The sequence below is a fragment of the Egretta garzetta genome, unplaced genomic scaffold, assembly GCF_000687185.1.
Source record: "Egretta garzetta isolate BGI_Z169 unplaced genomic scaffold, ASM68718v1 scaffold788, whole genome shotgun sequence".
NCBI classification, from domain to species: Eukaryota; Metazoa; Chordata; class Aves; order Pelecaniformes; family Ardeidae; genus Egretta; species Egretta garzetta.
This window is the reverse complement of record NW_009260668.1, coordinates 330,600-345,840: the sequence shown is the minus strand read 5'-3', so window position 1 is coordinate 345,840 and position 15,241 is coordinate 330,600. Positions and strand designations below refer to the sequence as shown.

The window sequence follows — 15,241 nt, the reverse complement described above, 5'->3', positions numbered from 1 at the left end:
TAGTTGTGGCATTCTATTGTACTTTTTCCCTAGGTGGGGATGATGGTTAGGTGCTGCAGAACCTATGAGGAGGTTTGTGAAGGAGATGTAGGCAAAGTTATTAAATTGGATCGAGACGGATTGCATGACCTGAACGTACAGTGTGATTGGCAACAAAAGGGTGGTACTTACTGGGTCAGATATATCCATGTTGAGCTTCTAGGTAAGTTCACTGCTAACTGCTTTTTAATGAAAAACTGAATGATACACTGAGGGAGACTTATTTTTTCAGGTGGGGGAAACCCATTAACCATGCATTTATTCTTGCAACTGCTAGGATTCCCACCACAGAGTTCTGCCTCCCACATCAAGATAGGTGACAAAGTGCGCGTGAAAAGCTCTGTTACCACACCCAAATACAAATGGGGATCAGTTACTCACCGAAGTGTGGGAGTTGTCAAAGGTAATGTATATTCAAAATGGGGTATGGGGGGGGGGTAATAAAACTGCAGACTTTCTGCAGTGTTTAAGGAGAGAATCTTCTAGACACACTTAGCAATCCCACTGTTTTATGGAATACCGTATCATGATGAGAGAGTATAGAATGCATTTGATGTCTGTGAAGAATTTATGAACACGTACTCTGTGGTAGCCAATTCTGTTAGTGTGTTTGTCTGCTTTTTGAGCCACTTCATTTACATACAGCAAAGATCTTCAAGAATCTGTGTAGCTTCCTAGTAGTTCTCAGTTATACTTTGGATGACCCACACATGGTTTTCCTTTAAGAATTTAACTCAAAGACTTCATATGAAAGTGAGGAGAAAGTGGGGTGCACTAGTTAGTGTCAAGCTGTGAGGGATGTTACACAAGTAATCTGTTGGGCATAGATTCTTTGAAGAGGTACAGATTTTGATCATACTATATTCGTGCTTAGAAGTACTCTCTCCCTTTGGGAACCTTTTTAAAAACAAAAAAGAAAAATTCAAAGTCAAGGAATTTAAGTAGAATAATATATATCTTTAAGAAATCTTTAGAACTCCCTTTCCCTCTGCCCCTTTCCAGGCTATCTGATGAGGTTAATACATAGTTAATAAAAGTTAATAAAAATTAATAAAAAAATACATAAAATAAAAGATTACTTTTGAAAGCTACTTTTATTACATGTTTCTGCTCTGATGTTGCACTGGACACCTTCTGCTTCATTTTGTAGAAATTTGCAACACATTGTGTTTTCTGCATGTTTTTGTCACAGCTTTTAGTGCCAATGGAAAAGATGTCATTGTAGACTTCCCTCAGCAGTCTCATTGGACTGGCTTACTGTCAGAAATGGAATTGGTCCCCAGCATTCATCCTGGAGTCACGTAAGTGATGACCTATATTTTTCTAAATGTGTATGGGCTATCCTTTAGCCTTATTGTCTTGATTCCATTATCTTGACTGGTGTTGCAATTAACTTGTACCATGAAAATGGCTAAATATATATTTACTTGTTCTTTTGTGAAACCAGGTGTGATGGCTGTCAGATGTTTCCTATTAATGGGCCTAGATTCAAATGCAGAAACTGTGATGATTTTGACTTTTGTGAAACCTGTTTTAAAACAAGGAAGCATAACACCCGACATACTTTTGGCAGAATAAATGAACCAGGTAAGTTTCAGAATCTAGGTGTTTTTTAGATTAATTTAAAATGCATTGAATTAAAAAAACCAAAACAAAACAGTTTTAAACTTCAGCTCTTAACATAATGAAAAATTAGTGTTCAGACTGACACTCTAGACAACAAAATACTTTTAGCAGATCATAGTTCTGCTACAGTTGCACGTGGTGGCCTACAGCAAAACATCAACCCTTAGACTTTCTTTGTAGTGATAAAAAAGTTTAAAAAATATGGCTACTTGACAGTAACTATGTCAGAACTGAGTTTTCAGCTACACCAAGAGTAAAACATGTAATTCTTGAATCCTCTTGCCTTTTGCTGTCAGCCTAAATGTAGGTGAATGGAGTCCTCATAACAGTGAGTGCAGCTTGAAATACCTAAGTACCTTCTTACACCTCAGTTGCTCTTCAGCAGTTTTGCCTATCAGTGCATGATGGCTGTTGCCTCATTTCCTCCATGATGTGGAGACTCCAGAGAAGTTTCTAGGGCAAGAACAGGTGCAGCCATTTTAACTCCAAAAGCTTTGGGTTTTGCATTATTATGCAAAACTTACCTGACACTAGCTTTTATTTCTTTTCTCTCCGCCTAGTCTGATCCCTAGTATTTGCAAGGTGATACTGGCTTCTGGATTAAACCTCTTCATATTTACATGTAGCCAGTCTGATTGGTTTGGAAAATGAATAAAGCTGATTCCCTGCTAGAAATCATGAACATGCATTGTGTGTATAATGGTTTCTATAAAGGGCAAGAAAGACTTTCCATTAAGAAATCAGTTAATATGAATGTACAGCTAGTATGGTGTGAATTTGTAATCCTTCCTGTTCCCCTGGATAGGGTACAGGAGTTAAAATATTCTTTTAGTTAGGCTTCCTAGGAGCTACGAAGATCAGTGAAGGGGGAAGTAGAAGTGGGTTTTTGGAGGGAAAAAATCAACAACTCACTGAACCACCTCATTCTTGAACAAGATTTGGAATTTAAGTGTCTTACATTTCTGAAGAGAGTAATTTTCCTTATTTTTTTCAATGTTTATTTTTTACTAAATTATGCTTGTTTTTTTGTGCAAATCAATCGTAAGTGTAAGAATAGAAAGTGTGACTATCCCAAATGACGGGTATTGAAACTTGTAGTCAGATAAAGTGCTTGAAAATCCTTTAAAAAAAAAACAAACCAACCTTGAGCTACGTGCTTTAAGTGTGAGTAGTATTACCATACCTATGTGACATGCTTCTGTCACTTTTATACTACATACCTGAAGTCTCTGATTTGTTATGTTTCCTTTCACATTGCTTGTGGGTTTAATAAAAGCAATTTTCTTTGAGAGGCACATGCTTAATGTTTCACTTAACCATGCAGGTCAGTCTCCAGTGTTTTGTGGGCGTTCTGGAAAGCAGCTGAAGAGACGGCATAGTAGCCAGCGGGGAATGTTACTGGATGATTGGTCAAGAATAGTTAAGAATTTGAATGTCTCATCCTCTGTGAATCAGGCTTCACGTCTTATTGATGGTAGTGAGCAGTGCTGGCAGTCTTCTGGCTCACAAGGAAAGGTAGCTTTATTCTGGCATACTTTCTTCTTAAAGAGGATAAGTATTTACCTTACTGAAATACGTTTGTTTGTTACCTTTGTGTAAGATAGAAAAGTAGTAAAAACAGACATCTGAAGTACAAAAGTATGTTTCTTCATAGTAAATGTGCCTTTTTTTTTTTTTTAAGCTGTGCTTCATTTTCTAATTATTTCATGTGAATTAAGGAACTTGTGTGATTTTTGAAATACAGAGTAATTATTCCATTCTGTAGTTGGTTATATGGCAGCAATTGCCTTTTGGGTATAACTGATGACAATTGTTCTTAACAATCATGTTGTTTATATTTTACTTAAGTGAGTTTGTTGCAATACGAAAAGCACCTATGCTCTGTCTCCAAGCTCTCCTTCACTTGCATAGAATCACAGAATATCCCGAGTTGGAAAGGACTGATAAGGACATAAGGATCACCAAGTCCAACTCCCTGCTCCTCGCAGGACTACCTAAAACTAAACCATATGACTAAGAGCGTCATCCAGATGCTTCTTGAACTCTGACAGGCTCGGTGCCCTGACTGCTTCCCTGGGGAGACTGTTCCAGTAACTGGCCACCCTCTCAGTGAAGAACCTTTTCCTAATGTCCAACCTGAACTTCCCCTGATGCAGTTTCATTCCATTTCCTCGTGTCCTATTGCCAGTCACAAGAGAGAGGAGATCAGCACCACCCCCTCCGCTGCCCCTCTTGAGGAAGTTGTAGACTGTGATGAGGGCACCCCTCAGCCTTCTCTTCTCCAAGCTGAAAAAACCAAGTGACCTCATAAGTCTTGCCCTTGAGGCCTTTCACCATCTTGGTCACCCTCCTCTGGATACAGTCTAGTAGTTTGATGTCCTTCTTACATTGAGGCACCCAAAACTGCAGACAGTACTTCAGGTGGGGCTGCACCAGTGTAGTGTAGGGTGGGACAATCACCTCCCTTGACCAGCTGGCTGTGCTGTGCTTGATGCACCCCAGGAGATGGTTGGCCCTTTTGGCTGCCAGGGCACGCTGTTGACTCGTATTCAGCTTGCCATCAACCCAAACATCCAGATGACTTTCTTCAGGGCTGCTCTCCAAACCTCTCATCCTCCAGTTTGTATGTATAAGCAGGATTACCCTGTCCCATGTGGAGAATCAAGTACTTGCTCCTAAATTTCATATCGCTGGTGATTGCCCAGCTCTCTAGTCTATCCAGGTCTCTTTGTGAGGCCTCTCTACCCTCAAGGGAGTTCACAGCTCCTCCTAATTTAGTGTCATTGGCAAATTTGCTTACTGTACATTTGACTCCTGCATCCAGATCACTTATGAAAACATACAGGCATTATTCCTTAGTTTATGGTTTACCAGTTTTATTGGCCAGCAGCACTGCTGTGGTCAGCCTAGACACTGGGATTTGTGGCTAGGCTTCTGTCCAGTGTGTTTTGATGCTCAGTTGATGGCCATGCTGAGAATATCCCCAAGTGCTTGTCCTTTGGGTTGCCTACAGACTGTAACCAAGAATTTACATTATGTCCCATTTCTTGACCTCCAATGGTATTGTGCTTTCTCAGTCTTCTCAGTGGTGTTGCTCTTGGGTGAAACAAATTGCTGTAACTTTCTCTTATATTTGGAGGTTGGATGTGCGAGAAGGTCACAAGGTCATTTTCCTTTGGCCAGTTCCTATGCATTGCAGCTTTTGTGTAGCATTCACAAATGTTTTTCATGCTTTCTTCAAAAACAGCACACATGTGCCCTTGTTAACCATATGGTGACCTGAACAATACTATCTGAAAATGAAATTCTATGTGTTTCCCATAGCACTGGATTCGCTTGGAGATTTTTCCAGATGTTCTTGTTCACAGACTAAAGATGATAGTGGACCCTGCAGACAGCAGTTACATGCCCTCCTTAGTTGTAGTTTCAGGTATGTGTATTTTCTCTGAGAAGTTTGAAAAAAAAATATTTTTTTTTGTACGTTCAACAGTATTTATCTGGTTTCAGTGCCTGTTTATGAAACAAACACCATATCTTAAAATTATTTTCTTTCCATGTTTTGTTTTCTAGGGGGGAATTCCTTAAATAACCTTATAGAGCTAAAGACAATCAATATAAATCCTACAGACACCACAGTGCCTCTTCTCAGTGATTGTACAGAAGTAAGTAAAGTCTGTGTGAGAATTACTCTTGCAGGCACCAGAAATATTTTTTTCTGCAAGAGATGGATGAAAAGCACTGTTGTGATTAGTAAAGCATGGTATTTTACTTTTCCTCTAAATTAGCACTATTTCTAGCAGTTTAGTAAAGTTAATTGTCCCAATAAGTTTTACCATAATCACAGCCTTAGTAGTTAAAGATATTTCAGGTTTTTTGATGTAAACCAATATACCTATGAACCAAGAAGACAAACTTAAATTTGGGGATAATTTTGGTGGGTGATAAAGCTGATTTTGGATAGTAGTTCTGATCTTTTTCAGTAGTAGCAAGGAGGAACGCATAATGAATTTTTAGAAGATTGGAAGTGAAATAATTCTTAAATTCATGAGGCCATATGTTCATCTTAAAGTATGAATTATGTAGGGATGAAAAGCCAGGTATTTAACATTACAGATTCATTTTATTAAGGTGACAAAAGCAAGCAAAAGTTCTAAATCTTTCCTATGCTTTATAAAGTTATAAAGATGGCAATTCAGTTTTTTCTTCTTAGTACCACAGGTATATTGAGATTGCAATCAAGCAGTGCAGAAGCTCTGGGATTGATTGCAAAATACATGGTCTCAGCATACTGGGGCGTATACGTGCAGAGGATGAAGACTTGGCTGCAGTCCCTTTCCTTGCTTCTGATAATGAGGAAGAGGATGACGATAAAGCTAACACTGGGAGGTAGGTAACTGCAGGGGCGGGCGGAAAATGATAAAGAACCTTAGTGTCTATATATTCCAATCAGGAGATTATTGTAAGAAGAGCAAATGAATTAGGTTGAATGGTAGTAAAGAGAAATAAGTATCTTAGCTTGTCAGAATTGTAAGTAGGTAATTTGTTAATAAATAACTTCTTTAAGATTATCACACCGGTAAGGTGGTAGCATTTTGTACAACTCTTCTGTTTTGCAGTACACTTGGCATTGAAAACCTAGCTATAAACTTGATATGTTTGTATTTAGTATGTGGCACGTGCATATTTACCAGTGCTCAGTAAAACAATCTGGCTTTATTTTTTTTTTTTTTTTATTTGTTGCAGCCACCACTTAACTGTGGTGGTACAGTTTGAGTACTGAAACTGTTCCAAACTGTAAAATGAGTAAATACAGGAAAAAGCTGCCTATGCTATAGCACGTGGGTTGCTAAACTGACTTTGTTTTATTTCCTCAATATGTTCAGTCTTGTTAGAAAGAAGGCAGCTGGGCTTGAATCGGCAGCTACAATAAGAACCAAAGTATTTGTGTGGGGACTGAATGACAAAGACCAATTGGGAGGGCTAAAAGGTTCCAAGGTATGTTTGTTGTTTTCATACTTCAGTACAAAACAGATACAGCTAAAAATAAAATGTGCAAGTCTCTCACAACTCAAAAGTAATTCAAATTTAATCAGAATTTCAGAGTTTGTTACCATAAGCTACGAAGATGAGGTTTTAATGGTTTTTTACTGTTAAGATATGTAGATGTCTGCTGGGTGGAAAACTGGAGAAAATTTGCATTTTGGTTGTTACTCTGAAATCCAGTTTGATTTTTAGCAGCCACTTAATCATTTGTTTGAGGTGATAGTGAACTAATTGTTTACTAATTGTTGTGTAGCGCACTATACATATTCTGTTCCTTTTGCGTTTGTGTGCATGAAATGAAGATACGCACCCATGATTTCCATGTATTACTTGCACCTGGAGTTGGTGCTGTAATCAGAAAAGAAAAAAGTTTAATATTTTAATTGGTGTAACTTGATTACAATTCAGTGTAATTTGAAAGGAATTCCAATCCTGTGTGCAGCCATTTTTACATAATTTTTAATATAATGCAAGATGGGAGATACATGACTAATGTTTAATCTATTTAAGATATTAATCTGAAAAGTATATTAAGAGAGCATTTCTTTAACTTATGTTGTAAATAAAACATATACTATTGTATGCATAGAGTGCCTTTCAAGAAACAAAAAGTTAACCCTTACTGTGTTATTTATTCTGTATTTTATTGGTGCATAAAGCCATCAAGACTTCAGTGCAGAATTGCAGATTTCAGTTTGTTCTAGCTCCAAACACACTGAAGGCAGAATTATGGCTCTGTTTGACTGATGTGCTTCACCACCCCCCCCCCAGAAAAGGGGAGAACTATAGCACAGTTAAATGGAAGAAGCAAGGGGATTAAAAAAAATCAGATACATCTAGAAAGATGAACTAATTCTGTAAAGATTAAACTTTTTTGAGTGGAAAAAACATGCTAACATGAACTTACACACTTGATCTTTGAGGACTTAAAAGGTATTAATATTATTAAATGCATAAATTGATGAATTGGGATAGTAATTTAAAAACTAATTTAAGGCTTTTCAAATGTCCTTCAAAATTTTTTCCCATATGCTGTAATGAAGTCTGCTAGAAACTTTATCTCTTTATCTGCATAAAAATAACTAAATACTTTTATTATATAAGGGGTTATGTTAGGTAGGAATGTATGTTGATTTAAAACACTTGAAAAGAGATTGTTGATATCTATTTTTATGTATATATATGTACACACAGCTTGATCAAAGACTTCTTTGTAGTAATGGAGAAAAATAGGTTTGCTGGTCTCTTTTGGTTGGTTGGTTTTGGTGTTTGGTGGGTTGGTGGTTTTTTTTGTTTGTTTGGGGTTGGTTTTTTTTTTTTTTTTTTTTTGCTTGTTTGTTAGGGTTTTTCTTCCCTTTCTTTTTTTTTGCTCCTTGGGCTTATCTCCAATCCGCATTGCTAAGGCATTTTGCTACTGAAAAAATCAGTTACGGTTTTGTGTTCCTGTATGCCAATTTGAAATATGTTGGTTAACACTTTCACCTAGGTTTACTTTGCTGTTGTGCCTTTCTTCAAAACTGAGTTCTCAAGAAAACTTCACTAAAAGGAAAATCCTTGTTTATATCACATTTCATTTTTTTTCTCAGGTTTTGTGTTTATCATGTTTTTCATATGAAATGCTTTTTCTTGGTTTCTGTCTTTTCCCTGGTGTATGTTAATGGTATGTGTGAAGTGTCTGAATAATACAGGCGATTTCATATATTAATATGAGGTACTTTTTTTAAACTGGTTTATCACTTCAGAATAGCTCTTCTTTTTAAAGTATAAAACTTTTTAAAGTGTATTGTCATGATCGTTATTTCCTGTCTGCTCTAGATAAAGGTCCCTTCCTTTTCTGAAACCCTGTCTGCCTTGAATGTTGTACAAGTAGCTGGAGGATCAAAAAGCCTTTTTGCAGGTAATACAAGTTTAAAATAAATGTAATTATTTGAGAGCAGAAACAGATTTGCAGTTGTAAAACATTAATGGTGTTTCAAACTTTTTTTCTTCATTCTAGTGACTGTAGAGGGTAAAGTATATGCCTGTGGAGAAGCCACAAACGGAAGGCTGGGTTTAGGTATATCTAGTGGAACTGTGCCTATTCCCCGTCAGATTACAGCTCTCAGTAACTATGTTGTAAAGAAGGTGGCTGTTCACTCAGGTACTGACTATTGCTATTCTTACATACACAAACAAACATGTTAAGCCTGAAAATAGTTGCTTTGCAATTTTCTTGGGTGCTGTGATGCCCCAGCATATCTGATATTTTTAATTTTTTAAAAAAATAAACACAGGTTATTAAATTCTGTCTGTTGCATAAAATGTCAGATTAAGTCTAATGGTTCTGTTATTAAAATATGAATTTAGACCATACACAGTTTCTTACTTGCTTGAAGTTAAATGTGGTAACTTCTGAAGATTTTCAGTCTAATCCAAAGAAAGTATTTTCATTTTTGAATATTGCTAAGCAGTGGGTTTGGTTTTGTTTTTTCTTGCAGCATTGAAAATAGCAAATTGAATTATTCTTTTTTTTTTTTTTTTAACATGCCAGGAAACCTACTTTCACAAAAGTTTTGTGTTTTAAATTAAATCACACAAAAGCTCTGAAGAAAATAAGTAATGTGTATTGGGTTGAAAGGCTCGCACAATTACATTGTAGAAGTGCAGTAGTGTCAAATTTCTGAGATTTTTGCTAGAACTGCTGTCTGCTTGGAAGCTTGAAAATTAAAATTTATGTTTACACTTTTAGGTGGCCGGCATGCTATGGCATTAACTGTTGATGGAAAGGTGTTTTCATGGGGTGAAGGAGATGATGGAAAACTTGGTCACTTCAGTCGAATGTAAGGATACCAAATTTGTCTGTATTTCAGTAAGAGAACATCTGTGCTGTGCATTATAACACAGCTGACTGCTGCTATTGACAATGACAGGATTTCTAATACAATACTGTGCTGTGAAAATATTTTTTTTTTTATTTTTTTTTTTTACCAGGAGTGTATACCAATTTATGGTGCAGCATCTGTAGCAGTCTACAGCCATTTAAAAAGGAGGCATTCAATTAATATAATAACTGGAAACATACAATCATAGAATCATAGAACCTACTAGAACATAGAACATACTTAATGGATAAAGTCTTTAATAGTGTTTTTGAATGTCACTGGTGAAATGTCATACTTTTGGACATAGAATTTTTGGTTACTTTTATAAGGTAAGGTTTACAGAGGTGCCCTGAGGTGTAAAACCATAGCAGTCTTACATTCCCGAGCTGTAACAGTTCATAATGTAAGCCTGACAGAGTATTTTGTAGCCCTTTTCTTTAGACTTCCGTTCACAAACTTGTTAGCCAGAATAAATTTCTTACCCTTTCCAGTAATACATAGTTTAATCCTCCACAGGACAGCTTTGAGGAAAATTTGAGTTGTCTCAGGATTTTTCTTTGTATGCACCACAGAACAATGTTGTGAAAGAAAACAAAAAACTATAAACATAGCCCATGGGGGAATCTTTGTTTGTCATTCTGATATATTTTGAAGACCTGCTTAGAATACATACAAAATTACAGTGCTCAACTCAGACAGTTAATATGTGACAACAAATAAATGTTCATAGGGGTATGTGTGTCAGATCAATGAAAAGGGAAATCCAGATTAGAGCAGTATTGTTGTTTATTGTTCAACTGCCTTGTGTTTTCTGTAATTTTATCAGAAGTGAGACTTGGAACTCTTGGGCATTTCATGGGAGCAAATTTTCCAGAGGCCATGCATAATTTTATGAAACTTTAATAGCGGCTCTGATACACAGTCAATATTAGAAAACCTTGAGTTCAAAGTCTTCCTGGAATTTAGAGAATATTGTAACTGTATGAATAGTAAAAGTTTCCAGTACTCTCACAGAAGCCTAACAGTAAACTTCAGTTCTAATTTCTTTCTCATGAGAGCAAAGTTGGGATGGGAGTGTCAACTCTTAATCTTACTATCTGGCTCTGTGTCCACAGGGTGGAGACATAATTACTTCTAACAAATCACTCAACTTTCAGCAATCACAGGATACAAGTTTTCACTTTATATCGTACACTTTGAAATTGATCCATCACTTTGGTATTTTGGGTTTGTCACCTAAGTACATAAAATATTTCTTTAAATAAACTTTGAAGTACATTAAAATTGTGTGAACTTAGATTTATGGTGCTACTGAAGAGCACGATGTCTTGGAATCATAATGTTGCATCTTATTTTATCTTTAGGTTACTGCTAGTTATTACACAAAATTTTTTGGATTATGAAGATTGGAGTATATTGTGCAACTCTTTCATAATTAATGCAATTAATCTTTACTCATTTTCTCTAGGAACTGTGATAAACCCAGATTAATAGAAGCATTGAAAACCAAACGCATCCGTGATATTGCTTGTGGCAGTTCCCACAGTGCTGCCATTACCTCTAGTGGTGAACTGTATACATGGGGTCTTGGAGAATATGGAAGGCTAGGACATGGAGATAATACTACACAGCTGAAGCCTAAGATGGTAAAATAAATGTTTCTTGTCTCTGATGAAATGTGAATGTGTTTGTTTAATAAATCATAAAATAAAACTAAAGTAAAGCCAAAACCCATGAAGGCAGTATGAAGACATCATTTTGGAGTGATCTAAATTAGGTTTTGATACATGTACCTCTAATAACAGGCAAGCTATTTCAGAAAGGCCAAAAAGATCCAGTCTCTTGTCTTTTTCTTGGGAAGTGATGTGGAATGGCTAATGCCATTTTGAATATTCATGGCCTGCATCTACTTTGCTACATAGCTGGAAGCTACAACTGTCATTGAATGATGGTGGATCCTGAGTGAGCAAGGCTTGAGAGTCCTTTACTGAATGGTGTACTCGGGGTGGGTGTGATGAACAAGATCAGTCATAAGAGCTTGAAAATGTCTGTAAGGTTTTAAACCAGAATTTCTTTGAAAAGTCTTGCCTACTTTTTCTTTTTTGTAGGTTAAAGTGCTCCTTGGCCACAGAGTCATTCAGGTTGCTTGTGGAAGCAGAGATGCTCAGACTCTTGCTTTGACAGATGAAGGTAGGGATATCTTGTTCCAGAAGCTTTCTAGCGCGTGGGACTACTGTGATCATTGTTTGACCTGCAGTTTGGTGTTTGTTAGGTTTGGTGTTTTCTTGGGGTGACGGTGATTTTGGAAAACTGGGCCGAGGAGGAAGTGAAGGATGCAACATTCCTCAGAACATTGAAAGACTGAATGGCCAAGGCGTTTGTCAGATTGAGTGTGGTGCACAGTTCTCATTGGCACTGACCAAGTCAGGAGTGGTATGGACATGGTATGTTGCATTTGCCAGAAAATATTGACAAAGCAATTGCTAAGTATGTGTTGTATTTATTGCTGTTTGACTGTCTTAACTACATTTGTGCCTTACCTGTGTGCTTTGTCTTTTAAATGGGCAGCTCTTTGAGACAAGCTGTGATCTGTTCAATTACTCTAACACTGTGTCTTGTAGCATGCTCAGTTGTGTATTGTACTCTGTTAGGATGCCTGGGACTTACTGAACTAGTGGATCATTTCCTCTCTTGGGAGCAGTGGAGTGTGTAAAGGAATGTTTATTCAAGATTTTGGAGTGGAGTGGGAAAGAGAGTACCTGAGAATCGTAGTTTGGAGTATGTAGCCTATAGCTAAAGCAGAGACTGAGAGAGTAAGGAGGTGGTAGAATAAGGAAGTAAGCTGTAGTTCAGAGGAAATGGGAAAAACTTCTTTGGAAACACAGGGTTTCTGCAGAGCTCGTTGCTGCTCAGAAGGCCACTGAGTTGTCAGTAATGATGCCTCGAAGCAAGAACTGGTATGAGATGATCACTGGGGGTTATTCAGAAACTCTTTTTATTTTTCTTCTATTAGTCTGCTTGCTGCTGCTTTTGTTTTGAACACAAACCTGGCTTTTTGAGTTTATAAACCTTTCTGTAAAATTTGAGAGCTTAATGTACGACAGATCAACTTCAGAGCTCTAATCAGATCAAGATCGTACCCCAGCCTTATGTAATAAGACTATGACCTGTTTGATGTATATCAAAGCTAAGAAGACTTAAAATGGTCATTTTTGTTTTATTATTTGTCAGCAATTTGTGAATTATATGAAGAGAAATCCACAAAACTTCCATTCTTATAAGTTACTTCTATTTTTAAAAGGGAGAAAAGCTTTTAGCAGAGGTGTTGTTTCTTAGAGTGGCCACTGGAAACTGTATTTTGTCTCTCTCGCTTTCCCCCCCTCTTTTAAATTATTTTGTAGTGACGGAAGGAGTATGAGGAAAGGGAATTAAATGGTCTTCATGAACTCTGCAAATTTGTTGTTCCTTCCTTCCTTCCCCCAGTTTGTCTTAAGACTGTTATGTCTAGTCATAAAATGTACAGCTATTTCATGACTTTACAGTACTACGGGAGATTTTTGGGTCTGTTTCAGCTGTGCATGTCTGCACTTTAGGATGGCCGAGTTGCTACTAAACTGGTATTCTTGAATTTGTACTGATTTGAGGGAAAAATCACAACTTCTGTGTTATAACTTCAGGTAGGCAGTAGTACTATATATCACATTCACCTCCAGCATAACATAACCTTTCTTGAGAAAAATTGGTGTTGATGGTGGTGAGCAGCAGAACTCAGTGAATGGTTACTAAAAATGTGGTAGAAGAAATTTCAGAGTTTGTTTCTTCTTCACTGGCATTCTTAGAGGCATTTTAAGGTGTTTACATTACTTTTGCATACGGTATATTTTTAGTGCAGTTTGTGTATAAAAGTTTTAGAAAAATGTATATTATGGAGGCTTGAGAACCTATATTGAGGCTTGCAACAGTGTGAAAAATCTCAGTTCTGAAAACACATTAGCGCCCATACATTTTTTTCATGTGAGTATACTTGTCAAAGGGTCTGTTATTGTTAGGTTTATCCTCAGTAGTATAAATCTGTCCAAGTCTATTGAAACACATTAATTTTGTAGGCATTTGTAACTGCAATGTTTCTGCAACAGAGGAAAGTCAAGATAATAACAGTTGCACTATGTACAAAAAATAGTCATAAATGAGGCCTTTTCTATACTGAGGTGCAAAGTTATGGAGTCACAGAACTGCAGTTATCCTAATTTTTAGGCCTTTGTAATTCAGATTTGAAGAATTTGCTAGTAGGTGCTTGTTTTTAATCCTGGTGATAAATGAAGTGCCAGCAGTTCAGGAAGCTGCGTCGACAGAGGACTGTGTAAACAATATAACTGTCTTGAATTTTACATTTACTATCTGTTGCAGGGGTAAGGGCGACTACTTCAGGCTAGGCCATGGCACAGATGTGCATGTACGAAAGCCTCAAGTTGTGGAAGGACTGAGGGGTAAAAAGATCGTGCACGTGGCTGTAGGTGCACTCCATTGTCTAGCCGTTACTGACACTGGGCAGGTACGTTGTGCATCATCCTCCTTTCCCCTTTTTCCTTGATCCAGAAAGGAATAAATTGAACTGCTGAGGATGAAGAGTGTAATAGCATCGATGCTGATTAAATGGAATAAAAAATTCTAATGATATTTACTTGCTTTTTAAAGTCTTGAATAAAGATAAGCATGATTGTAATTTAAATATATTAGATTTCATTTCATTATTGGACTTCAAATGTTGTAGCCATAGTAGCTTTTGTAATGTTTTTCTGGTTTATGTATTATCTGCATGATCAGTTTCCTGCTTCTCACTCTTGACATGGGGAAGCAGTCATAGTATTCCAGACAGATTTTTCTGCTGTGATCCATCATTATCATTATCATAGTATTGATTCAGGTCCCCAATGTAATTACTATGCAACTAATTCTTCTAACTTACTGTTCACCATGAACATTGAATAATTTATGAATCAACTGATGATTTATGAGTCGGCAGTAATTTATGAATCATCTGATAAAGTGCTGCTTTGATTTTCTTTCTTCTTTTTTCTTTTAATGTATGATAATGCCTGCATTATTTAATGGGGTGAAGTCATGGTAATAGGCTTTCGGAAGTGTCTTAGATTAGTAGAACAAATCATTAATATTCCTCTGTAGGAAATTTTAAGAAAACAATTAAATGAGGCAACCAGTGAAGAAAACTAATATGTGGAAATATTTACTGGCAGGTTTATGCTTGGGGTGACAATGACCATGGGCAACAAGGCAATGGAACTACTACAGTCAATAGAAAGCCCACTCTCGTCCAGGGCTTGGAAGGCCAGAAAATCACCCGGGTTGCTTGTGGGTCTTCCCACAGTGTAGCATGGACAACAGTGGATGTAGCTACACCGTCTGTTCATGAACCAGTACTTTTCCAGACAGCGAGGGACCCTTTAGGTGCTTCTTATCTTGGTTGGTATTTATTGCCTTACATTGGGTTTTTTAATGCCATCGGAGAGTTAAGTGCATGTGTAGTTTAATGGGTGATCAAAGAGCTAGAGGAGTGCAAGAAGAAAACTGTCTTTTAAAAAAAACAAACCACAAAACAACAAAAAAACCCCATACCCACCTCTAAAAAAAACCCCAACGAAACCTCTTCCTGG

General features: G+C 37.0%; 1 protein-coding gene across 3 annotated transcripts in view; it reads left to right on the top strand.

The window, feature by feature from the left end:
- The window catches only part of HERC2 (HECT and RLD domain containing E3 ubiquitin protein ligase 2), a 117,577-nt gene that overhangs the window by 66,061 nt on the left and 36,275 nt on the right, over positions 1-15,241 (top strand). For all 3 annotated transcript variants that reach the window (XM_009645649.2, XM_035901074.1, XM_035901076.1), the window contains exons 48-64: positions 34-202; positions 317-442; positions 1,232-1,340; positions 1,487-1,626; positions 2,990-3,180; positions 4,990-5,095; positions 5,236-5,327; positions 5,876-6,051; positions 6,549-6,660; positions 8,524-8,605; positions 8,705-8,848; positions 9,437-9,527; positions 11,038-11,215; positions 11,678-11,759; positions 11,842-12,013; positions 13,977-14,121; positions 14,825-15,050. In XM_009645649.2, coding sequence (XP_009643944.1) covers positions 34-202; positions 317-442; positions 1,232-1,340; positions 1,487-1,626; positions 2,990-3,180; positions 4,990-5,095; positions 5,236-5,327; positions 5,876-6,051; positions 6,549-6,660; positions 8,524-8,605; positions 8,705-8,848; positions 9,437-9,527; positions 11,038-11,215; positions 11,678-11,759; positions 11,842-12,013; positions 13,977-14,121; positions 14,825-15,050 — 2,341 coding nt within the window. The remainder of the gene's footprint in view (positions 1-33; positions 203-316; positions 443-1,231; positions 1,341-1,486; positions 1,627-2,989; positions 3,181-4,989; positions 5,096-5,235; positions 5,328-5,875; positions 6,052-6,548; positions 6,661-8,523; positions 8,606-8,704; positions 8,849-9,436; positions 9,528-11,037; positions 11,216-11,677; positions 11,760-11,841; positions 12,014-13,976; positions 14,122-14,824; positions 15,051-15,241) is intronic.